Below are 24,692 nucleotides of genomic sequence, written 5' to 3'. Positions count from 1 at the left end.
GTTAAAACCTCAAGCTCTGTGATGCGGTCTGTTTATAATAAGCATAGCTTTAGAGCTTGCCATAATCTCATTCTTAGTGCTGCGGCAAGTTTCATGACTTTCCACGATGGCTTTACGAGATTTTTGCATGTCAGAACGAATATTCCCGACCGTCCTTTTCTTTTCCATAGCGCTTAGCTTGTTCGAAGTCTATCAAGGAAGAGGTGAGTTATTCATTTAACATTTTTCACTTAGGTTTCCTTAGGAGAGGATGAAGAATATAATTCCCCCTTGGTTCTCTCATTTAAAGGAGAACATGGTTCTCTCACGAATCCCTCTACAAACTAAAATCTTAAAGGAGGAATGATGTTACTGAGATTAGTTTTCGGACACTGTAGACCAGACTTTAAGTCAGTTGAATTAGCTTTCATGTGGTAGAAAAATCTGACATATTAGGAATCTGTTCATTGTTGCGTGGTTCTATAAATGAAAAAGTTAGCGTAAACAACTATAATCACAGATATCAAAACTCCAACCACTCTAAAAATATATGTTCTTAATAGCAACGAAAAAGTGATCTGTACTGACTATAGTTTGAAAGCCCTTCGTGAAAGCTTGAGTTTGGTTTCTCAAAGTTTCTGTATTCTCTTTATACTGTCGTCTCCTTTTTTCGCAGCTTTCAGTTAATTAGATAGACCTCAGTTGTCCGTGCTAAGGGATTGAATAAGACAAGAGATCTTAAATTCAAAGATTCTAAAGTATAAAATTCAGCGTAATCCTCGGGTATTTAAATCATATATCAGAGATTAAGGATATCATTTAACGAGACTCAGGTTTGTAAGCACAGGACAGGTGATGAGAATGACGAATGTCGACCAAGAAATGTTTCATTTACCATAAAATCTTTAAAGTAACACTCTAAAAAGTAACATCATTAAAATAATTAGGCTTCAAAGGCTTACCATCTTAATTTTGTTACCTATGCATTTATTATCACTAGATGAATGTCGCACGTTACTGTTTGAATTCTCAGTCGAAGGAAGCGCCTTGTCTGTCGATCACGTGATCAGCGTGCATGTAACAGAATCGCCAGAGGATTGTGAATTAAAGTGTTATTTAGAGGATGATTGTATGTCGATCAACACTGGACCAATGGGGGATGGAACATATTACTGTGAATTGAGTGACTCAGACCATGTTTTACATCCTCGAGATCTCGAAAATCGGATAGGCGTTATTTACAGATCAGTAAAGGTGAGAATTTCTCGAATCAACTAACGGATCGAATTTTCTTTCAATCTTATTCCGTATGGGGATACATTCAGATTATTTTTAGAACTCTTTCGTTTTCGAAGGCCTGTAAGGATTAAGTTGAACTAGAAAAATGAAAAAACAATCCTCTCTCGACAGTTTACAGTATTTTGTCATGAACTATCGAGCGAATCTGCTCGCGAGGCATCGGCATTGCATCACTGAGAGACATAGATACTACTGGTCTTTAAACAAGCAATGGCCAGTCTCAACCTATTAGCGAGATTGTAGCTCGTGTGAGTTCAATTGACTTTCTGACACAGACCTCCGATATGACAGGAGAAACTTCCCCTGTACGGAATGACGATTATTTTAGCCCCCTAATTATAAACTGCATGCGGTATGAAAAGAGCCCTTACATAACGGTGGACCGGAGTAGGTTTTCTTCTAAGGGGCACATGACGTTGCTGATATCGGAATTTCAGTCGACTGAAACCTGAAGGAAAAGTAGCTGTGGGTGCTAAAAGAAAAATATAATTCTTGACTCGTCTCAAGCTCTGAACACGATATATATGTGTATATATATATATATATATATATATATATATATATATATATGTGTGTGTGTGTGTGTGTGTGTGTATATATATATATATATAAATATATATATATATATATATATATATAGTGATATATATAATGCTCGGTTATCATGTTTGATATAAACCTCTTAATCAAAAAAATTATAGTTTTCAACTGTGATTAGTTTTAACTTCCTATTTTCTTCTAATTTACTTGCCAAGTTGTTATAGTACAATTTAAAAAGCCAATCACATTTAAAGTTGTAGTTTAAATCAACCAATCACCCAGCAATTCATTACATTTTGATTGTAGTCAATTTCAGAGCGACATTCAACGATTTACGCCTCTTTTGTCAGTCTTTTAATGCAAATTTTCCCTTTCTTCCCTAACTTGGCTATTCTTCCTTCCTCGGAAATTGCAATTGTTTTAATTAATTGGTTATATGACGCGACTAATTCGGTATGTAATCAGTCATACTCGTGAGAATCAAATCGCACTTCCGCTGCGCGGTCGTCCGATTTTGTTAATCACTCGATGATTACAGACCGAACTGGACCCCACTCAGTCCCATCATCATTACTTATTGTCATTTCTTTAGCTTCTAAATGCATCCTCTAAACGTTTTCTCATGAGTAAACAGTTTCGTTTCATTCTCCAGTTATATTTATCTTCTCTATTCTTCCCTTCTTTTAGTGCCTTTCCTTTAATCTTCTTTTGTATTTTATTCAGCTTTGTCAAATCGTCTTACTTTCTATGCGTTTTTGTCCTTCCTCTCCTTCCTTGTATTGTATTCTTTATCTCTCTGTATGTTGTTGTGAAAATATGTTCATCATCTACAGAACTTTTGCGCCAGCAGTCCTTGTTCCTCAAACGAACGCTGTCAAACGGGATTCACAGATAAAGGGTACCGATGTATATGTTCTGCGGAGTTTAAAGGAGAAAACTGTTCAATTGGTAAAGAAAAATATATGATAACAGCTATCTGATTGATGGCCACCTTAAATATTTTGAGGAGTGAATTAGCCCATTTTATCGACCGGTACGAAATGAAATAATCATCTGAAATGCAATTGTGCAGGCCGATTGGTGACAGGAAGTCAAATGAGTCAGTTGATGCTTATTGAAAGGGTTTGTAAGAAGGGTATGGGCAAAATGGTACTAAAACTCAATTGAGAACAAGACCTCAGGTTATCTCCAAGATAACTGAGCAACGCAAGTCAAAATGCATTTGATTTGTGATTAAAACGAAAGACGCCAGATCAAAAGGTCCAACCAGTAGAACTAAGCCTTGGTTTATTTCGTATCTCTGTATTGGCGGAATACTTGGGTTATTGTGCAATGGATTAGCTTGTAAGAATAGTAATGTATGTGATCACTTCGTGTTTCAATGAAAGAGAAGAAGTACACCCTTGGAGCTATACCAGTCAGTCTCAGATGTAACTTTCAGACTTTTCTTCGCTGTAGTCTTGGAATCCGATGACTCTATAGCTACAACACAACATAAACGTTTTTCCTGTTTTCATTTGAATTTAGAGATAATTGGTCAAGATAAATCGAAACCCGGACTTTCTTGTAGAGATATACTGGACAGTGGGTCATCTGAAGGTGACGGAGTGTATTGGATCGACCCTGAGAAAAGCGGTGCCCCTATCAGGGCTTATTGTGATATGACAACTGCTGGAGGTGATTAAATTTTAATATTTCTTTTAGTTATTTACTGCTGGTTTATTTTTTCTTGACGGGTGATAACACCATTAGAGAGCGGGCAATCTTACGAGTCAGTCATACTTGTTAGTTACCCTTAACGAGATGACTTTAATACTAAAAATTAATTTTGAAGCTGGCCATCAAGCGATTTTATTTTCTTTTCAAAAACATTCGCTGCAGAAAAATATCAAATAATGTAATAAAATATGGGACGTTCTGAGGAAGAAAAATAAGAGATATACCAGGTCTCATTTCAGCTACTAGTTCAGTAGTGTTCATAGTTGCGAGGATCGCTTATATCTTATTTCTTCACCGCAGTGCACATATATGATTTTCATCTATTTCCAGTCATCATTCACCACTTGGAAGGTTTATTTGAATCCAACATTATGACCAGCTCCCAGTTGGCTTGTTAGCTCAGTTGGTATAGCGCTGCACCGGTATCGCAGAGGTCAAATCCCGTACGGGCCCGAATTTTTTTTCAGGCCTCATTTCAACTACTAGTTCAGTAGTGTTCATAGCTTCGAGGATCGTTTATATCTCATTTCTTCACCGCAGTACACATATAGGATTTTCATATATTTCCAGTGATCAAAATCATATCAGTTTCAATGATTATCCTCTGAGTATAGTGTACTAAAAAATCATGTAATATGGCTGGACGTTATTCAGGACGCGAAAAATGTCTAAAGAGGATTGTAATGACAAAGTAGTCACGTTTAAGAGTTATTTCCATCATTACTTGATTTGAGGAATCCTGGTCTCTTTAATTATATGCATGGAGCGCAGATATGTTTGCTTAAGTTCGAGAGGGTGACCAATTAGATTTGCTATATTTCAGGAGGCTGGGTTTTGATCTCAAACATTGAGATCCCCACTACGACCTTCAATTTGAGTTTCACCTCCCACAATTCGTACCGAGGAATAGGGAACTACAAAAACAACGTTATGGTTTTAACGAATAGCGCCATGTATGAGCTGTGCAAGGTCCTTCAAGTAACCCAGCTCAGGTTCCACTGCAGAAAACAAATGAAACGTACCTTCCACGTGACAACGACCATTGACAAAACTGGCTGGGCTGTTGTCGAATACTTCTGTGGCCAGACCAACGAACTTCCCCTGTCATGTAACTCATTCGAAGTAATGAGGGACGATAATTCTATTCTAACAAGTCACTGCAATGACTGGGGAGATGACGATACACAGCGACAAGTAGGGACATGGGGACACTACCCCACCACCACTGACGTCGACGATGGAAGGTTGAACAGTTTCGTGGCATTTATTGGGAATACCTCTTACTGGCACATCAGCCTCATCGAAGGGCTGCTGTTATGTGATGATAACGGATTTGAAATACCCTGGCTATCTTCTGGCGATTTCTGGAAAATATATGTACGCTAAGCTATCCTCAAGAACCACCACTGGTATCTTTTTCTCGGCGATGTTCTATTTGACAAATAGATTTTCTGTTGACGTTCTTCTGTTCAATAGATTACAGGGTTAAAATCGCATTTTACCACCGCTACAAACATTACATTTACCTTTATTTTATTCATTTTGAGCGTGATAATCATTTAAGGGAGGTGGGATTTCTCAATTACTTGGATAATATTTGGGGTACAATAAAGTGTGTGTCGGTCGCTACATCACTTAAAGCAGTTGATGATGGCTTGAGCGTTTCGCAGGATCCCTAAGACACCTGGGAACCGACTTAGATAATAACTGTGATGATAGATAGTGCAAGTAACACGTTTAGGCAAGAAATCTCCAGTCTTAAAATAATTAGGGTAGTAACATACTGGAGCAGTTTTTAAAATATTTTCACTCGCATGCCATGGGTGAAAGCAATGAAGATAATACGCAAGGCATGGAAAAACAAAATCTTCTTCCGGGAGGAATGGTGTTGTCTATTTTTGTAATGTTGTGTCATGTCCCAAATGATATCACAGATATTGATGGAGGGTGAATTCGTGAAAACATTTTTAAATGTTTTCAAGAATTGATTTATGTTCTGGAAGCAGGTGATGATTCATGAGGCATGGACATTTGTGATGCTTTTTAAGAGACCAGTCAATCATTTATCGCCGTGACGTTACTTAGTGGAGGACTTTAAGGGGATCTCACGGTCATCATGCTTGCAAGAGATATGATGGTCCAATCTCACCCTATTTATGCCTGTACTGGCACTTATCACGCGCCTCATTTCATTGGTTCACGGTACATTTTGCGGGAGCTGGAAGCTATGGATTTTAAAGAAACACATTAAAAAGGCTTGCTAGTTAGAGAGTATTGAGCGTATGGGACAATATTAAATATAATTTGTGGAAAAATCACGCAATTTTAAACGAAATCGGCTCAAAACGTTCCTCGAATCGTTACTTTCAAGGTCATAGTTTGAATCATCAAATAACAGCTTCGAGCACGCTTTTAGCTATTTCTCTTTTTCCCTTCGATGAATTTTGCTTTTAATTTCCTCTATTCAAAGGGGGAAATTTTTATACCAAAATTATTTAATAACAGATAAAGTTTAATGTGCTCGTTCAAGAGCTAAAGACCACAATACCTCTTTACCTTCCCCATTGATTAAAAAGCAATACAGTGTTTTCAGAATGCGCGCGCTTATTCGCCTGACTACGTTATTTTTTTTATGTGCAGTACAGGATTCGCAATACAATAAAACACTGATGAATCACCTTACTAGAGATGACCTGATTAAAAATGGTTATAGTCCAATTCGGTCTGTTATCATAGGAGTGATTAACAAAATCGGACGACCGCGAAACAAGAGTCCGATTTGTCAATCACGAGACGACGCGAAGTCCTGTTACTAATTAATCATAACCATTACAATTTCCGTCAAAAATACCTCTAGAACAAATATCTCCAGTGGAGACAATTTCTTAATTTAAAAATTCCTCCACTTTGGAAATTCTCGAGTTTCCTCAGGATAAGTTATTATGGTTATTATGATCAATTCTGTGATTGGTGGATTTAGCTGAGTGTACTTAGAACGATTGGCTACTTTAACTGTCCAATGACAGCCAGCTGTCATCTCTCGTTCATTTCCGTCAGATAATTCTACAGATGTTCAATATTATTGTCCAACAGTAAAAAATTTCTGTATCGCTGTTTCATCAATCACCGGTAGTCATAGTGATGTTGACGGTCAAAACGCTTTATGCTCTACTCTGGGAATCGTTTCCGGCTGTATTTCTCAGAAACGGATTAAGTTGACGTTGTATGTAAATCGAACGTCTTATTAAACAGAAAGAAAAAATGAATAATCTAGTGGTCATTGTCTGAGGTGAAGCGTTTCAAATACCCTCGTATATTATTACGGACTATGCGGTTACGTTATTGCGAGTATTCCGTGCTAAGAATCAAGTTATGCAGACTGGAACTTATGGGAGTTATGGTAATTTAATTTCTCGTTAATTTGTAACTACACTACATAAATTGGAAGAGTCATAAGCAGAGACACCTATAGTATATTTCGTACGTTACTCTGAGGATTCCTTTGTTAGAATCAAGCAATGCATTTTGGAAGTACGTCAGTCATCCCGACCACCAAAAATGGGTCCTGGGGTTGAAACAATTTTAGTCTCTGAAAACATTATCTTGCGAGGAATAAAAAAGAAAACGCAGTTTCATTGCCTTCTGGACCAAGATAGATCTGGTTCTGGGCAAATTTTACAGGTAATCAATTGCTCAAACTGGAATGAAGTGGACCTTTTTAAAGACTGCGTTCTCAATCGGTAAACCATCACCTACAGAGTAGTACCTGCAGTGCAACTGGCTTGTTTTCCAGACCTTTCGCCTCTCATTTATCTTATAATTCCTAATCTCCACTGAACTCCGTTTCTTTCTAAAACTGAATTAGAACGCTTTTAACTTAGATGACCCTAAAAAGGAGGGGTGTCATACTATTGTTAAAAACCAATAACGTACATCCTATGAAACAAATTAAGTTTGGTCAAACAAGCTATCACAATAGAAAGTTCACATTTTTTTAATATTTGAGCGTCAGTTACGTAAACTCCACGTGATCTCCCTCATTGACTTCCTGTTTTTTCTGAGAAATAGGTTTGACTTCAAGAATAATCGAAAGAGAAGCTACTCTTCGCTGACACGCAAGCAGCATTTTGTAAGACCTGAATAGCTAGCATTACCTATTTTTATTGTCACCAGCAATATAAAATGGCAACGAGTTATCAAGGTAAGAAATTCATACTTTTGGTATGTAGCTTGCGTTTAATATTGGGGTGTATGTGAGGATTTTCTGTACTCTGAATGCCAAATTATTGTCCTACGTAGAGTTTAATATATATCGAATTGCTAAGGCACTAAATGGAATGAAAGAGGACGTCGACCATAAGAGTTGCGTCTGTCACTTATAACTCCTGCGTATTTGACTGACCTCTCTACTTCAACTAAGTTTCCTCGAGAGATCGCTTTAAACTCGACATAGATAGACAAGTAGCAGGCATGATCGAGTGTTTAGATAATAACGCGCTGAAGATTTTGTGGTTGAAATCGAACGTCACCAGAACTGAAAATGTCATAGGAACTGAAAAGGTTCAAAGCTGACGTTTCGAGCGTTAGCCCTTCGTCTTCGCTAACGCTTCTAGCATTCTCCTTCAAAATCTGAATTCAGGAGAAACAAAGCCAAAAAAATACTTTTGATGAAAGTCCATCTCGATGCTATTGTGACAAGGGCATCCATTTGTAAAATTATCGTTTTTCGTCGAAGAGAGAGCATCGCAAGGTAGTTTGAGAAGTCGCCATTTTACAGGTCGACATTAGGTAACATGGAGTGAAGTAGACCCGAATGATTAGCATTTTCCGATCATCGTAGTGACTCCCGACTGCATTGTAAACTCTTCGGAAATTAACATAGTGGCGTAAGCGTGAAACCAGTAGTTCGTGTTGCGAGCGATTGCAGGCTGTAAGCTCAGATTAGGCCAGGCATCTATTTGGTTTACGGAGTTGCAGACTAATAAGCAGTTCAGCAGTTCGCGGGACAAGCAGAAGGATGTTCCCGGAGGAACTCACGAGCTGGCCTATTCTCGATCTACCTCACCCGATGTTCTTTGGACTTTGCACAGGACATTATATAACATAGGGTGAGGATTATCATTATTATTTCGAGAAATCTAAGCTATGCAGTTCAGTGTCTATCTTATACACTCTGTTTTTTGGCCTTCTTTGTTTAAGTGATGGAACTTTATTCAATATTAGTGTTATTTTTCTGTGTCAAAACTTCAGTCAAATTTATAAACTTACATGGATCTTAATAATAATAATTACTTGAAAAAAAATTACTTGAAGAATTGGTTAAGAACAACAAATTCAGAGCGAGTTATGTACCAATCAAATCGTTGCCTCTTCACCTTCATTGTATGCCCACTGGGCAACCCTGCATCTGACTGATTGTTATGTCTCTGGAGTACATGTATCCCTGGGGTATAGATTTTGTGTTGATAATCATATGACTGTGAGTACAATTAATGATTTACACAACAGGTGATATTTGAAAATTCTCTCAAAATTGCATGAGCCTTTAAGCGAGTGCAATTTGAAAGAATTTTCAAATATTGCAAGAGGTGTAAATCCTTAATTGCTAGAGTTTTCCGATATGATTACTCATTTATTATATGACTGAGAAAATTACAAATGTGCTCGCATCAATTAGCACTGCAGTGAAAATTAAAAATTAATGATAAATTTGCCTGCTATCAGTCAATCATTATGAAGTAATTTTCTCAGTCATATAATAAGAACTGAAACCTTCTGGTGTGAGATACTTTTAAAATCAACTTACCCTATGCATGAGGCCTTATGGACAAAATGATGCGAAGAAGCTAGATGACAAGTACATCATGTATGCCATTTGTTGTTGTGACTGTGGTGGCAAACCAAGGGATCAAGTAAACACTCTTTAATAAATCTTGCACCCTCTTATTAAGAAAAGTGACTGTATTTTTAGGATGGTGCAGTATGCGACAAGCGTGGTCTATTGCAACTGAACTCGGCTTACTGTACAAGCTGTCAAATATTCTAACAATGCCAGCCTGACACCCAAGGGTACTTATGCACACCCAGTGTGCCCCAATGTTGACAATTTGGATGAACTCTGATATGGCAGGAATAACCATGGGGCCTGTAAATCGCCATCCTGAAAAGAAAACAGACAAAACAGTTTGATTTGCATAACCCCCTAGAAGTTTGGATCAAAATATGAAATGTAATAATTTACTGTATTTGGAGGTATCATAACCCCAGGGTTACTGATATATTTACTAACCTCGTCACGTTGCCGCTGATGTTTTCTTTTTAGGGCAGCATTTCTGTCTTTCCCATGTTGGCAGTCAAAATATAAATAATAAATAAATAATATAAAAGGGTACTCCTGTAAACTCTATTTTCTTACCAGTGACCTCTTTGGGCTCCTCCCAGTAAAGTCAGTGGTTCCCTTTCCTGTAATCTATAGAAAGCCAGCAACAATAACATTGAAAGATCTCTAGGTCACTCACAGTCTTACATGCGGCAATATATTGTTGAGAGAGATGATTAGTTTTATTTTGAACGCACGCATACTTATTTACAAAAAGAGAGAAAGAAATACAGCTGGTAACAAAACCAAATGAGAAATGAAAAGAGAAGTAATGATAATTAAAGGGTTGAGTATGTTCAAACAGCTGAAGCTATCCTATTGAGTGGATGACCAAAAGTAGCAGAAAATGTTGGAAATTAAGAAATAAAATTCCTAAATGAAGATGGAATGAAAAAACTATGTTCCTGTTTAAGTATAGTTAGGGTAATTCCCTTGAAATTGTTCTACTATCAAACTTTTTTTGAAACTTGGTACAATTAACATTCATGATACAAACATCAAAAAAATGTAATAAAAAATGGGGTCACCGTGCTTGTTTACGCGTCTGCAGGCTCTTAAAATGGGGTATTTTTACTGGTTGCGCGTTAAAAATTCGAATTACCTTCACACAGAATTTAGCCTTGGTAACTTGAAAGACACAAAATTTTATTTTGAAATTAAAGCTTCTTTTATTAAAATAAACAGTATTGCTTCATGTTACCTGTTTCTGATTGCCTGGTTGTGGGGATTTTGCACTTTTTCGGGCAGTTCCGTGGTTAGCTTAAAGTGCTTGCCTTAGTCAAAATACACCGAGTACGGAACTATTTTCCAAAAAAATCATATTCTACCATCAAACTTTTTTTCTTCTTCAAATATGTTCTTTATTAGACTGTTCTTAGCAAATACCTAAAAAAAAATCGGGTGTCACCATGCTTGTTTCCTCATAAACTGTCGTGAAAGGTGGACATGGTTTTGTTATGTATGTATGTAGAGTAGTGATCCTAGCCCACAGTTGGAGAGCCGTAGAGCTGCCCCACAGGCTTTACAGCCCCCGTCCAAAGCTTCAGCGAGGACATTTAATTCTACAACTCGACGGCCGCGAAGTGGAAATCCACAGCAGACTTCCGGATGACGCACATTTTTTTGTTTTTCTTGTTTTTTGAGACCAGACGAGGAAGCTGTCCGCCGATTTGCGGCATTCTTATTACGAATAAAAAGCTTTCGCTCTGCAAAAGCGGCCCATCTCTGTTCTTTTCACGCTAGCGGAAGAACGGCTGCCATCTTAGATGTCGCAATTAATGTTATACGCAAAAAAGGTTGCGTAGTGCAAAACGAGGGAATCACCTAAATTTAGTCTACAATTAACTTCAGTAGTATATACCATGATTTCCAAAGTCCTTGTCAGCCCTGTAACAGGAGAATTTTACGGCGTTCTTCGTTTCAAATTTTGAAATCATCTTTTCGGCATAATCCAAAGACTGGACGTAGCCGAACGTTACGGAAATTTCCACGGACAAAGAAGATTCTTCTTTCGATGGGATAGTAAGGATGGTAGTTGATTTTAAAATACATAGCCCAAGCACATATTAAATAAATGTGAAGTCGCTCAAAGTTTCTACCTTTTAATATATTATTTTCAAATACTTCATTACTAACATCCTTTCTTAACGTAAAAAAAGTATAGCTTGGTTTTATCGTATTGCTTCAGACATCATTACGAATAATCCTCACCCTATGTTATGTACTTATAAATTGTCCTGTGGTACTGAGAAGTAACATCGAGTGAGGTAGCATAGAGTCGTTCGTTTAAGTAAGTAGGTCCGGAAACATCCTTCTGCTTGTCCAGTGAACTACCCATTGGTCTGCAACTCCGTAAACCAAAAAGATGCGTGGGCTAGTCTGATCTTACAGCCTGCAATCGCCCGAAACACGAACTACTAGTTTCGCGCTACGCCGCCATGTTTATTTCCGAAGAGTTTACAGTGCGGTCGGGAGATGACGTCATTACGATGATCGGAAAATGCTACTTCAACCTATGTAACCTAATGTCGACCTATCTTTCCATGGCTAGGCTGCCCTCTTGAATTTGTCACATGATAGGGAAACATTGACGTCACATTAGACTAAAGATAATCACCCTCAGACGTTGTTGTGATATCTTCCATGGCCTAATGCGCGATTTTTACTGACTGAAACTGTTTAAATCGCCTTACTTAGCTTCCTCGACAGAAATCTCAAAGCTTCTCCTAAGGTCTAATTTACATGAAAAAATTTCGCGCTTCTGATTGGCTGAAAACAAGTGTATTCGTATGCAACACAAGTGCAAAGCTGTAACACGAGCTGTTTATAAAACTGTCATAGGCTAGCCAGCTGCAGTGCAGGCGTCTTATCAGTGCGAGCTAACGTTATAAGCTCGTGTTCGTTTATCCGACCGGCCATGTTTGATTTGGAGTTAGAGCCGGTGAACGGTGGAGGTAGGGGGCGGGAGAAGGACGAGAAGACGCCTCTGCCCGAAGAGGCTGTTGAAAAACAAAACACCCACTGATTAGTTGCACGTCGCTGCATTTCCGGAATGAGCAGGTAACCAATCAAAATAAGTTAAATAAAAAACCGGAAGCACTGTCTTCCTACAAAACAAACGCACGTAGATCCGTTGAGTGAAACAATGAGGCACTTTTATTTCTCAGCCGGGAAAGAAATGGCTTCGACAAACCTCCTCCGCGGGAGCTATGAGCTGATATTTGCTGCACTCTATATTTTCCTAACGAAAATCCATGAGTACAGCTGCTGTTAATCTATGTGACAATTTTTCTTCCATTTGATCTTAAACGATACTGGGAAGCAGTATCGTTTACGATCGACGAAAGAAATGGGTTCACCAAAACGTTCTCTGCTGATGAAAATACGAGTTGATATCTACCGCACTCTATGTCCTCCAAATTATAATCCATGACCTTAGGCTAACGTTAATCCGATCGAAGATGCCTATTCCATTTGATCATTAATAAAAAATGTTTTGAAGCGGACGAACGACAACTACGCTCGAAGGTTTCCCGTCATAATTTCTTTCATGCGAACCAACACCTGAAATATTAGGCTTTTCCAAAAGCCAGTTGGCAACACGGCTAGGAAATCTTTTCCAGAAACTAGTATAGAACTTGTTTCTTTTTGTTCCAGCTTAAAGACGCGGGACATATCAAATTCCGAAATAGCAGAATCGAAACCAATAACTTCACAATCAGGGTTCGTCATCTTTCTCTTTCTCCAGTGAGAGCGAAATGTCAGAATGACGCTCAAATGACACATTTAGCCTATGACTGACAGCTGGAGCTTAACCGCACCAATCAGGAACTCCATTCGTGGGCGAACGGAGTTTTCCAAAATAACAATGACTTCGGGCAGGCATAATCTTCACTTCCCCACCCCTGCCCTTCTCCTTATATTTGATCGTCGACTGCCCTCTTGGTACAAATTTCTTTCTCTCCCCAGCCTCTCGCTGCCATTAAAATCAAAGACGGCGGCCATAATTTTCATCAAGGAAATACCGAGCACTCGCTCGCCAAAATTACGCCTGCTCTGCAGGCTAGTCATAGGCTTGATATGAAGCGAAATGTATGTTGATTAAGTTATAACGAGAGATAAATAAGAAATGGCCTTTAGTGAAAACGAACACAAATGGCCATTACAAATTCAACGCATGAAATAGCCAGCTTGGGAAAAGCGCCCGTTAAGTGTGTTGCCGTTCGATTTCTACATCTTTCACATGTATGTGTATGCCCCTGATTGTTATTGTCATCATATAAAATATTACGTATTCTTCAAAAACCTAACCATGCCTGAGTTTTGAAGAAAAGGTAGTATCGTATCTTCATTGAAAGTAACGTTTGATATCAAAATTGTATGCAAAATTCATTAAAATAATGTCTCTCTCTTCATTAGATTGCCTTAGTATAGGGAGTTGCTGTAAATGCAACAAAGATCTTACAAGATTTCACAAGATTTGGCTGTGTGAAGAAAAGCACATGACCTGTTGCCAATGTTTTGCCGACAAGATGTTCTACGAGAACAAAATGAGATGCTCATCTTGCTCAGAGAGTCTAGAGCCAATTAAACCTCCGTGTGAAGACAATGACCACGTTTTTATTTACGTGGATGATTCCAATATGTGGATCGAAGCGTAGAAGCTGGCCGCCAGCAAGTTGAATTTGAAATGCGTGGAGGATCCGAGGCTTCGTTTGGACATTGGAAAAGTAACGGATGTTGTTGCTAATAACAGAAAAGTTGCCTGGGGAATCCTGTATGGATCAGAGCCTCCACCAATAGACTCCGTGTGGCAGAAAATCAGGGAGCGTGGTTGGAAAGTGATTATCACTCAAAGAAGCACTTTTACCGGGAAGGAAAAGCAGGTTGACCATCAGATGGTCGCCGATATAACAGCGCTGGTTTCCGGTTGCATCGTTAAGGACGTAATCCTTATTTTTTCGAATGCGAAAGCAAGAGACGAGAAAGACTTCGAGAAACATCATTTTGAAAAAATCTTTAGAGATCTAAATCGAAAATACCCCGGAAAGATTTCAAATTATCCCGCATATCGAAGGCATTTTGACCGACAGGAGGAAATTAGCCTCTCGAACAAATTTGAACCATTACAAAGTTTAGAGGAGCAAACGAGTAAGGAAAGCCTTACAGGTGACGACCTCCTCAGCAGCTATGAAGCAATCGAAGACCTAGATGAGGACGACGAAAAAGAGCAATTTCAGGTTGTCAGAAGTAAACAACAGAAGAAAACGCAGAAATATTCCACACTGTATATACGGCGCTCAAAATGTAAAAAGGGCCTCAAGTGTCAATATCACCACACCGACGATGAAAAGAAGTTCTTCGGAAACTTCTGTAAAAATAAGGAATGTACCTATAGGGGTGCGTGCAGATATGGACCTTCCAAATGTTTTTACGCTCATTCGGATAAAGACAGTTTTTGTTGCACTTGTCACAGTTGGGAGCACTTAGAAAAAAACTGCCCAACACCACAAATGGCCTAACACTGACTCTGCGATACATTTGTTCATTGATCAAATTTTCTTTTCGTTGTTTTAATAACCAAGAATTTTCATATAGTAAGCTCAGTTATGCACGCGTTTTGATTGGTTCTCACTTATGATCTATTGGAGGACAGACGTATAGATGACGTCATCATTAAAACTTTTTTAAATTCTTTATTATATAAAACAAATAGATTCCAAGTTGCCACACTCTACATACACATATATATATATATATATATACCACATTTTGACGTCATCTGTGATCTATTACAGAACAGACGCACGGTAACTTGGAATCTATTTGTTAAGTAGAATTCTAGACAATAACAAAACAAGAACGATATCAAAAAAACAAATCAAAAAAAGGAATACACCAGCCTCGCCCATGAATTATACAACAGAAGCATTTATCATCGGTAACAAACTTGAGTCAACTGATTGCATGTCTATTTTTCATGCATAAATTGGAAGAAAATTGAATCATAAAAGTGTGGTAACGACTAAAAACATGCTGAAAGACGTTCAAAACCAACTGGAACTCACCTATAACGAACACAGTGCCATGCATTCAGCGGATAATGCAAAAGTTATGGAAATAGCAATTTTATAAGTACTCAGTAGAAAATCGGAAACTTTTTGTCAATGTGTCTTCTTTTTTTTTTCTCTTTAACAGTTTCCATCAGTTTAAACACACGACAGGATTAAATTGTCTTTCCTTGACATTGAATTAAGAACGTGCAAACCCTACTAAAACCCTTGTGGATAAAAGAGGGTAGGAAGTATTTTTTTTTCTGTGTCAAAGTTTTAACAACATTTTATCGCTAATAGATGGCTTTTCATTATAATTTACAAATTGTGATAAAAATCACGGGTTGCATCCTGTTAGGAGGTCGTTCTCTCCGAATTCTTAATTTTACTCGAAGCCAACCTCCAAACCATCTTAGCGAGTGAGATTTCAAACTTTTATTTCCTCGTAGGGTTAAGATGGGGATAGAACACATTATTATTTTTTTGTTTTAGGGACCGGTAACTTTCATTGCCGGGGGGAAGGGCAGATGATTTTGGTTGTGTTACGATGAAATTTACCTGAGTCACGATCTTAATCATATGCATACAAAATAAAATTTAAAAAAAATTGACAAGGTTCACACAGTGGCACCAGACTCCTCAGTTACATATCAGTGCATTATAAATAAGTAGCTAAAGTGCTAAATGATGGCCTAAAGTTATAACGTCATTGAAATATTTTATAAACATCTCAATGACCCGGTACCTTGTATGTCAAACGAACACCAGAATGCATACACTTAGGCTAAATCTCCAAAAACTCTCAGTTAAGTTTGGTTATCAAAGATGTCACAGGTGTTGACTCTCTCAATCCTTAACATGATCATACTCTTTGTTTTCTAGATTTCCTTAACACAATGACAGATGATGTACACTTAATATGTGTTTTAAAACTTAGCATATCTAAAGGAAAAAACAGAACCCAAATATGGTATTCTACATACATAATATTAATAATATTAATTCATTTTGATACCCCGAATAGCGACAAATTGTAGCGGGAAAGTGATACAAAATCAGCATGGATTTTAAGTATTTATTGAGTGTCATAACAGCATCTAAATACTACTCAAGAAAAAGCTGTTGGTAATGATACAAATAAAATATCCTTAGTACTAATATGTGGTTAACCCTTTTGCTCCCAAGATCTCATGAGTGATTCTCCTTTCTACTTGCCATACAATTCTTATGTCGTTGGCTTGGAGAATTTGGTATGGGATCAGCAGATAATCCCGAATTGATATTTTTATTGTATTCTCATCACTTGTCCGCTTGATTTTGTGCTGATATTCTCGAGAGAAATTCTGTTTTCGTCACTCTTGGGGGTTTAAGTGTTAAAAGGAAATCGTTGCTATGAAAATGGAAGCCATACTCGGAGATATATCGCAGCGCACGATCAATCAATCAATCAATGCATTTAACGTGGTCGATACGCTCTGCTAATAGGCTAGTTTACAGGTACGCCATGAAAAAAAAAAAGAAATAGAAAAAATGGAAAAAAAAAGAAGCCTTTTGAAGGTGTATAAATTTAAGATAAGTTAACATTAAAATTTAATCAGTATTAAAATATAAAAATTCAACAATGTTTTGTCAAACTAAGTTAAAAAAAAAAAAAGAATATGAAAATTTATTTATAAAAACGGTAAAAACTGATTAAGAATAGACCCACATCGCACTCAGAGTCATGTGAGATTTAATGTTTTTAAGTTGTTTTTAAAAGCAGTGTTTGTTTGAATCTTCTGAGACTAGTCTGGTCTAACGTCCTACAATTCCAGTACGGCGTATCTCCATGATCTTAAGCCGAAAGTTGAAAGATCACGTAAGCTTGCAAGTCCTGCATCGCTGGCTGATATCTTGAAAACAGTGGACAACATCTCGCTAATCGTTTTCCACGAAGACTAGAGAGACGAATACGCTTGCAAAGTTCTTCGTAAGGCGAGGACTTATCCCTGAAAACAAAACGAAGCGCTCGTTTGTTCACCACCTCTAGCTTGCCAGCTGTCTTCTTATTACGGAAGTGCCACGTTTCAGAACAGTAATTAATGATGAATATTAATGAGACAATGTAAACAAAAGAAATAAAGATAACACAATTTTAATTCTAAAAGTTTGCTTCAACAGATCGCTTTCGCTTCGTAGACATGTTGTCGTTTTGAGTTATGATCGTTTCGTGTGTTTACATAACCCACGCTCAGCTTAGCAACAAAACAATACTGAACAAATCAAAATTCAGCTGAACGCATTAGAATACCTCTTGTCTCTTTTTGTCTCCGAGCGCTCGATCTTTCGAAAGCGGAGCGTGTAATGCGCTGTTTTAAACGCAATTTTCCTGACTTTTAACATAATTTCTGAATTTTTTTACCTTCTAAAGTTTTTAACATCTAAGGTCATTAATATTCATGAAAAAAACGGGACCAGAGAAAAAGTCCGGATAATCGAAAAGTCCGGTTAATCGATGTCCGGATAATCGAGGTTCGACACTACAGCAATCTATTAACCGAATTTTGTAAATATTTTAGCTATGTGCTTTTCGAAATTTAATTTGTCTTCAACTGTTACGCCAAGAAGTTCCATCGTGTCGGATATGGGAAGTTGTGACTTGTCGAACTTGTCACACCAGTCATCATATGCTGCAGTTAAATTTCACTATGATTTGATTTTTTTGAAAATTTGCCGAGCAAAAACATATCAATTCATACCGAATTTATATTTTTACTTTATTCTCATGACTTATTTGCTTGAATTTGTATTGATATTTTAGAGAGAAATTGGGCGCGTTTATATACTCACACATATACTCGCGTGATTTGGTAATAAATGATTAGCAGCGATTCGCTTCCTTCTGCTAATTATAGAGATGTTATTAATGTCTAAGAGTTAGAATTTCTGCATCGTTGCTTATGCAGTAACCAGTGATTATGATGAACAATGTTGACTTTTAAAACACGTCATGCTCTATTCTGGGATCATTTCCTGTTTTTCTAAGAAATATGTCGACGTCAATTGCAAATCGAAAATGTTATCAAAACTAGTTAAACTTGACAAACAGGTGAAACCTTGATATTGTCTGAGGCGAAAACGTTCCATAAACGTATTTGCGTTAGTATCTTTACGGATAATATTGGTTATTTAGAGGATTCCTTGGTTAGAATCAAGCTATGGAGGATGGAACTTATACGAGTTATGGTAATTTCTAGAATACTCTTTAAATTTGTTACGACATTAGATAAAAGTGGGAGACGCTTCTCCTTCAATGTATCTCTAACTTTGTGATGCCATCATTGCAATGCCATGCCGGTCCAAAAACCAATCCTCTTTAGCTCTCTATCCGGACTACTCAAAAAATGCTACTTCGAAGTGATGCATGTCAGAAAGAAACCTGAGATTGAATTGTAACCGCTAATGTGGAAAAGTATGTAAAATCAGTGCAATATAAACGATATCATTGAAATGGATGCTAATTATGAGAATGAAAAGGGCTGTTTCCTTCACGGTTCAATTCTTAATGTATTGCCCTGTGTCGTCGCTATGACTTAAGTTTCATACTAGAGAAAGTTTATGGACCTTAATATTTGACACACAGAGCTAATTATTGTGATCATGCAAGACGATCATTTACACAAAGGATCTGCCGCCATTTTGTTCGCACTCTTCGGTGCGCATACTTAGTCATATAAATCTCACGAGTCTTTTTTCTCATAACATATAAAACAAAGTAGGTTTACCATAGAAAGAGACGAATTTTTTTAAGACTGTATCTGGGAATAGTTACGATTACTTTTACTTCGATAGAAAAATATTAGTTATAATCTTCTTTGACCTCGTCTCATCCTAGCGAATAAGCTTGGGAGACTGGTACCCCTTTACCTCTGTTTCAAACCGACTCTTTTGACGTTGTCGTCAATTTTGGGCCGGACATGCAGCATATTTCACCCAAACGTTTCCGATCACTTGATTTTCCAAATTTAATCCTAGATGTGAGATCGCGTGTTCGATGTCAGAGTTAATATGACAGGGGAAAACCCCGGTAATGTTCATGTTGAGTGATGCATTTGCATTTCTTTCCCATTCTACTAGATCTCCTTGGAAGGGGAAATTGTTGCAAATGCGATAAATATCTCACGAGATATCATAAGTTCTGGCAGTGTAAATCAAACCACATGACTTGTTTTAACTGTTTTGCCGACCAAATGTACGATTGCGATGGTACAGAATGCAGTTGCTGCTCAGAGAGTTTACAACCAGTCAGGCCTCAAAATGAAGGAGACGAACACGTCTTTATTCATGTCGATGATTCAAACATGTGGATCGAAGCAAAGAAGCGTGCTGCCTTAAAGTTAAAGCTAAAATGTATTGAAGATCCTCGACTCCGTTTAGACATTGGAAAAGTAACAGACGTCGTTGCAAATGGGAGAAATGTTGCTTGGGGAACCTTGTATGGATCGGAACCTCCGCCAATAGACTCTGTCTGGCAGAAAATAAGGGAGCGTGGGTGGAAGGTGATCACCACTGAGAGAAGCACCATCACAAATAGGGAAAAGCAAGTGGATCATCAGATGGTGGCGGATATTACAGCGTTAGTCTCTGATAGGAGTGTCACCAAGGGGAAGATAGTAATTGTGAGTGGAGATGCTGACATGATACCAGCAATTAACGAGAGCATAAAAATGAAATGGTCCACTGAAATTTGGATGTGGGAAGGTTGTATTTCAAGCGCACTCAAAAAACTGGCAGACGAGAAGCCTGGGTTTGTCCAAATAAATACACTGGATTCGAGCCTAGAAGAAGTCACGTTTACTAATTTCAAATTCAGAGAAAAAGACATTCCAAAGTCGCGGTCTGCGATCATTAAAGGTATCGACTTTGCACCTGATGAGAAATGGCAAAATGGTCTCTGTGAGAAGCTAGGCTGGCCATTTCAGTTCTGTATGATTGGACCAGACGACTTGGATCCGACAGATTACGTGGATGTGATTCTGATCTTTGGTAAAGTGAAATCTGTTGATGGAAAGGGCATTGAACACCATTTTGACAAGATCTTCGAGAAACTTCAACAGGAATATCCTTGGAAAATTGTCAATTATCCCTCCTACCGTAATGAGTATGATCGAAGTGCTGAAATTTGCATCGCAAACAAATATGAAGCACTAATGAATGTAGACGACCAGCTAAGTGTGAGAAGTGATGATCCATCTCACAATGACATAGATGACCTTAGTGGAAGTGGCGAAGAAGATGACTTCCAACTTGTTCAAAGAAAGACGCGAAGGCGACGAAACCAACAATACTCTGCGCCATGCGAAGACCGTTCAAACTGCAAGAGAGGGCTTAATTGCAAGTACTATCACAGCGAAGATGAAAAGAAGTTCTTTAGAAATCCTGATAAGGACAAAGAATGTTACTTCAAGAGTAACTGCAAATATGGATCGTCCAAATGTCGCTATGCACACTCTAATAAAATGGGTTATTGCACTAAATGCCACAAATGGGGACACTTGCCGACAAAGTGCCAAACGAAAAACGGCGAAAATTGAAATTACTTGAAGCTAATCGGCACATTAGAATTTTACCCCGAGACTTAAGTAGTCGTGAAAATATTTTACTGGTGACTAAACAACCATTACAAAAGCATCTAATATAGCACCGTAACATCTCCACCTTCAATAACAAGAAGTTTACGTGTCTCTGAACCGCCTACACATATTGCCAAAGTTTATTAATCCGTTTGGCCCGCGAAATTAACTCCAAGCTGTATAGGGCAATTAAGAACTACAATGCCTCACATTTTGTCCAGTTTATTTACGTAGTCGGAAAACAGGACTTTGTTTTAGTAACGCAGCCATGCAATAACATTCTTAATGCACGGTAGTGAATTCACGACTGCTGTGACAATACTACATTTTATATTATCTGAAGTCACATTATCTCAATCGGTTAATGGGCATTATTTTACTGACCATAGCAAATGGAAATGGTGTTGCGCCATCTTAGAAATAATGCATGGCTGGCTTAGCAAGCTCGCCGGGTTTTAATCCAACATGGCGAAAGCGTGACAAAGGTCTGTGGCCAAAAACGGAATTATCTGTTTTGCATCTTGATTTTACGTTTTGTAACACTAACATGTTAGAGTAAACTGAAAGGAAATCAAGGTCTCTAAAGCGAGTATAAAAGCTCTTTGGTTTCAAGGTGTCGTTCTTTTTGTACATTGGTGATTTTCCTTATCTCGATCGGTTTCGCTCTTTTCTATCCTATTAAAGCGAATTTTGCAATCTCGAAGACTGGCCGATTTTAGCTGGTTTCTTTTCGCCTCAATTCCCACTATAGTGACAAAAAATTCGTTGCTATATCAACCGTATAAAACTTACGCGAAAGCAAGGAAACCTATATGCTAGAAAGGATCAGTCACACTGTCACGCAACTGGAAACCTTTGAAGACTCCTGGTCGTGATCAATGAGAATATTTCGCCAGAACAGAACCCTAAAAACATTTCTCAATGACTGAGCATCTTAAGTGATTTTAACCTCGGTTCCGGGGTCGCTCGTCTCCAGAGTACAGGAAGAAGATCAACCCAGGGATCAAGGTTTGATGAGAGATTTGTCTTCCATTCTCATCATGCAATTTCAACTGCCGAATCGCTTCTACTCGCAAAGTTTACAGGGAGGAACGGATAAGGGATCAGTCGTCAATAGAAGAGTATAAAGATGCGGAGGGGGGGGGTTAGAGAATTGAGTGTTTCTTTATCTAAGGCCATCCCCCTCCCTTCCCCCTCTCCCCTTCACTGTTCTGCTCAACGTCAAACTTTTATACTTCAAATTCTGTTGGTATTTGCACATTAAAACCATGCGGGGGGGGGGGGAATACAGAATCTTATGGGGGATTGGAGTAGCTTGATTCAGACACGACCAAAATCCTCCGACCCCCACCCCCTTCCCCGGCGAGTTACAAAGATCGATCCCTTTGTGAGAATTCTGTGGCATTAAGTTTATTGATATGCAATACTAGATACGCTAGCGGTTTCTTGGTTATTAAAATCATTGTCTCATGTTAGATCTAGATGAAAAGGAAAACGAACAAGCTGTCAACTTGAAGTTCTTTTCCCGAAGTTAGCGTCTTTATGACTCATTAATCAAATACAAATTCCAGTAACAGACGATAATGATGAGATCAAGAGTCAAACCGTCACTTAATTCTGAGAATTTTTTCTTTCCTTTCCGTTACAGAAAATCTACTACTCCTAGATCTCAGAGTTTGCGATTTTGCAAAAGAGATTCTTCTTCGGTAACCATTCGGATTTAATATAAAATGTACAAGAGCTACAGACCGAATATACGATTACTTATCGCAAAATTTGATACAGTCTTAAATCGGCTCGTAATCACGCACGCGTAGGAAGTACAGGCCCTGATCAAGCGGAGATGTTTTCCCGGAATAACAGAGCAGGACACGCTAAGTCGTTCAAATAATGCACGGTGCCTCTCAAAGAAGGCACATGTCTAATGAAGGTAAAAACCACACCGTGACATTCGATGAACTCTTTGTATCCTCCACCGTACCATGAGGATGGACCTCGGATGCGCCACACAATTTTATATGGTCTATTCGTCTCCAATAATATTGGATCATCGAAAAACACGTCAAATCCGTAATAATAACCATTTGTAAGAGCAACCTTTCTGGATAAATGCGTGCCTGAATGTTTTTTAAATGTTATCCAATCGCCATGATGTCTCTTCACTTCAATTGTGACATTGTATCGCTCGAAGCTGCCGAAAAGTTGAATGCCTAGCAGTGAGATGGTCTTATCGACAGAGAAAGCAAGCTCTCCCATCTTATCTCCATAGTTCCACTTTTCATCTCCACGCGGAGGATGGAAATTATCAAATCTAAGGCATAGATGGAAATCGACTCTTTGAGCCGGTGAAAACTGTAACGGGGTCTTCAGTTCATCCAGATAAAAACTCAACATGTGAGATATTTCCTCGTGTTTCAGAATGTTTTCCATTTCCCTGGATATCGTCACAGATCTAAACTCTTCGTACGACATCAGAGGAAACCGAATCGCTTTCACGATTTCTTCCCCTAAAATAATTCTCCTTTCCTTTCCACCAGGCGTTATTCCTTGCCTCTCACATTCTTTTACGCCCCAGCGATCAACAGCTTTAAACAGTTCTACTTCTTTAACATTCAACACTTCTTTCTTCACAATAGATTTAACAACAGATCTCTCAACTGTAGCAAATTCGTTTGATGTCACAGCTCTTTCTGTCTGCTTCTCAATCACTTTCCAACATCGATTTTCCAAATCTGTATCTTCAAACATACGAGCACACGACAAAGTGCAAAAAACGTTTGATACCTTTACTTGGAATGCATGTTGCACAAATTGTTTGCAGCTCAAGGCGAGTTCAGGTGTCATGTACTTCTTCGCCAAATACCATAATTGAAGTACGTTACTTCCGCTCAAGTTCGCTTGGTCGCAGTAGAAGTAGCGAAATAATTCTAACAAACTCTCGTACTCGCAGTCACTCAGTTCGATAGAGTCTTTAGTCTCCGGCAGTGGACCATAGAACATAGAATGGAACACACGACTACTGATTGCGAGCACAAATTTGTGAGCTGGGATGACCTTTCTAGTTTCACTTTCTTCGGTGGAGGCTTGAACAACAAAACTCACATCGCTCATTTCGTTATTGTTGAAGAGAAATGCAATTTTTTCCTTCTTTGTTTGCCTGTGTGAGTGCCAAAGATCTTCAAGAGAAGGCATAGTTGCAATCTTTCCTAAGCTGCTGATGTTAGTAGGGGTTTTTACCGAAGATTCCTTATCAATCAAATATTTATACAAACAAGGTTTGGGTACTGCTTCGCCTGTCAGAGATAGGCCTGGGGTTAAATTTGAAGGACACGTGATGTAGTCACGGTCTTAATCATATGCATACAAAATAATAATAATAAAAAAAAGAAATTGACAAGGTTCACACAGTGACACTAGACTCCTCAGTTAAATATCACTGCATTATATTTAAGTAGCTAAAGTGCTAAATGACGGCCTAAAGTTATACTGTCATTGAAATATTTTATAAATATCTCAATGACCCGGTACCTTGTATGTCAAACGAAAACCGGAATGTATACACCCAGGTATATAACTCTCAGTTAAGTTCAGTTATCGAAGACGTCACAGGTG

The 24,692-nt window shown here is 38.3% G+C and overlaps 3 protein-coding genes and 1 pseudogene across 5 annotated transcripts; 3 read left to right on the top strand and 1 right to left on the bottom strand.

The window, feature by feature from the left end:
- Positions 1 to 50: 50 nt before the first annotated feature.
- LOC113679340 (uncharacterized) lies at positions 51 to 6,430 on the top strand. Of its 2 annotated transcripts, none has more exons than XM_089185947.1 (5): positions 51 to 203; positions 1,013 to 1,233; positions 2,652 to 2,766; positions 3,346 to 3,495; positions 4,361 to 6,430. In XM_089185947.1, the coding sequence occupies exons 1-5, from the start codon at positions 107 to 109 to the stop codon at positions 4,921 to 4,923; spliced, it is 1,146 nt and encodes a 381-aa protein (XP_089042073.1). In that variant the 5' UTR covers positions 51 to 106; the 3' UTR covers positions 4,924 to 6,430. The 2 variants fall into 2 exon arrangements, with proteins under 2 accessions (XP_089042073.1, XP_089042072.1); XM_089185946.1 differs by having other exon boundaries at positions 980 to 1,233.
- A 1,187-nt stretch (positions 6,431 to 7,617) lies between these two features.
- On the top strand, positions 7,618 to 16,246 carry LOC149039132 (uncharacterized; annotated as a pseudogene). The gene is made up of 2 exons (XR_016180675.1): positions 7,618 to 7,738; positions 13,835 to 16,246. The product of XR_016180675.1 is annotated as an uncharacterized LOC149039132 (transcript).
- Positions 16,247 to 18,551: 2,305 nt separating this feature from the next.
- On the top strand, positions 18,552 to 24,375 carry LOC149039131 (uncharacterized). The gene is made up of 2 exons (XM_089185941.1): positions 18,552 to 18,693; positions 19,585 to 24,375. Exons 1-2 carry the CDS (start codon positions 18,666 to 18,668, stop codon positions 21,039 to 21,041), a joined length of 1,485 nt encoding a protein of 494 aa, XP_089042067.1. The 5' UTR covers positions 18,552 to 18,665; the 3' UTR covers positions 21,042 to 24,375.
- Positions 22,465 to 24,272, bottom strand: LOC113679335 (BTB/POZ domain-containing protein 6-B). The gene has a single exon (XM_027196290.2). The coding sequence runs from the start codon at positions 24,270 to 24,272 to the stop codon at positions 22,914 to 22,916; it is 1,359 nt and encodes a 452-aa protein (XP_027052091.2). The 3' UTR covers positions 22,465 to 22,913.
- Positions 24,376 to 24,692: the final 317 nt, after the last annotated feature.

The sequence above is a fragment of the Pocillopora damicornis genome, chromosome 10 (genome assembly GCF_964200805.1).
Source record: "Pocillopora damicornis chromosome 10, jaPocDami1.2, whole genome shotgun sequence".
Taxonomy (NCBI): domain Eukaryota; kingdom Metazoa; phylum Cnidaria; class Anthozoa; order Scleractinia; family Pocilloporidae; genus Pocillopora; species Pocillopora damicornis.
Note: the sequence above shows the minus strand (reverse complement) of the source record. Positions and strands in the feature narration are given on the sequence as shown.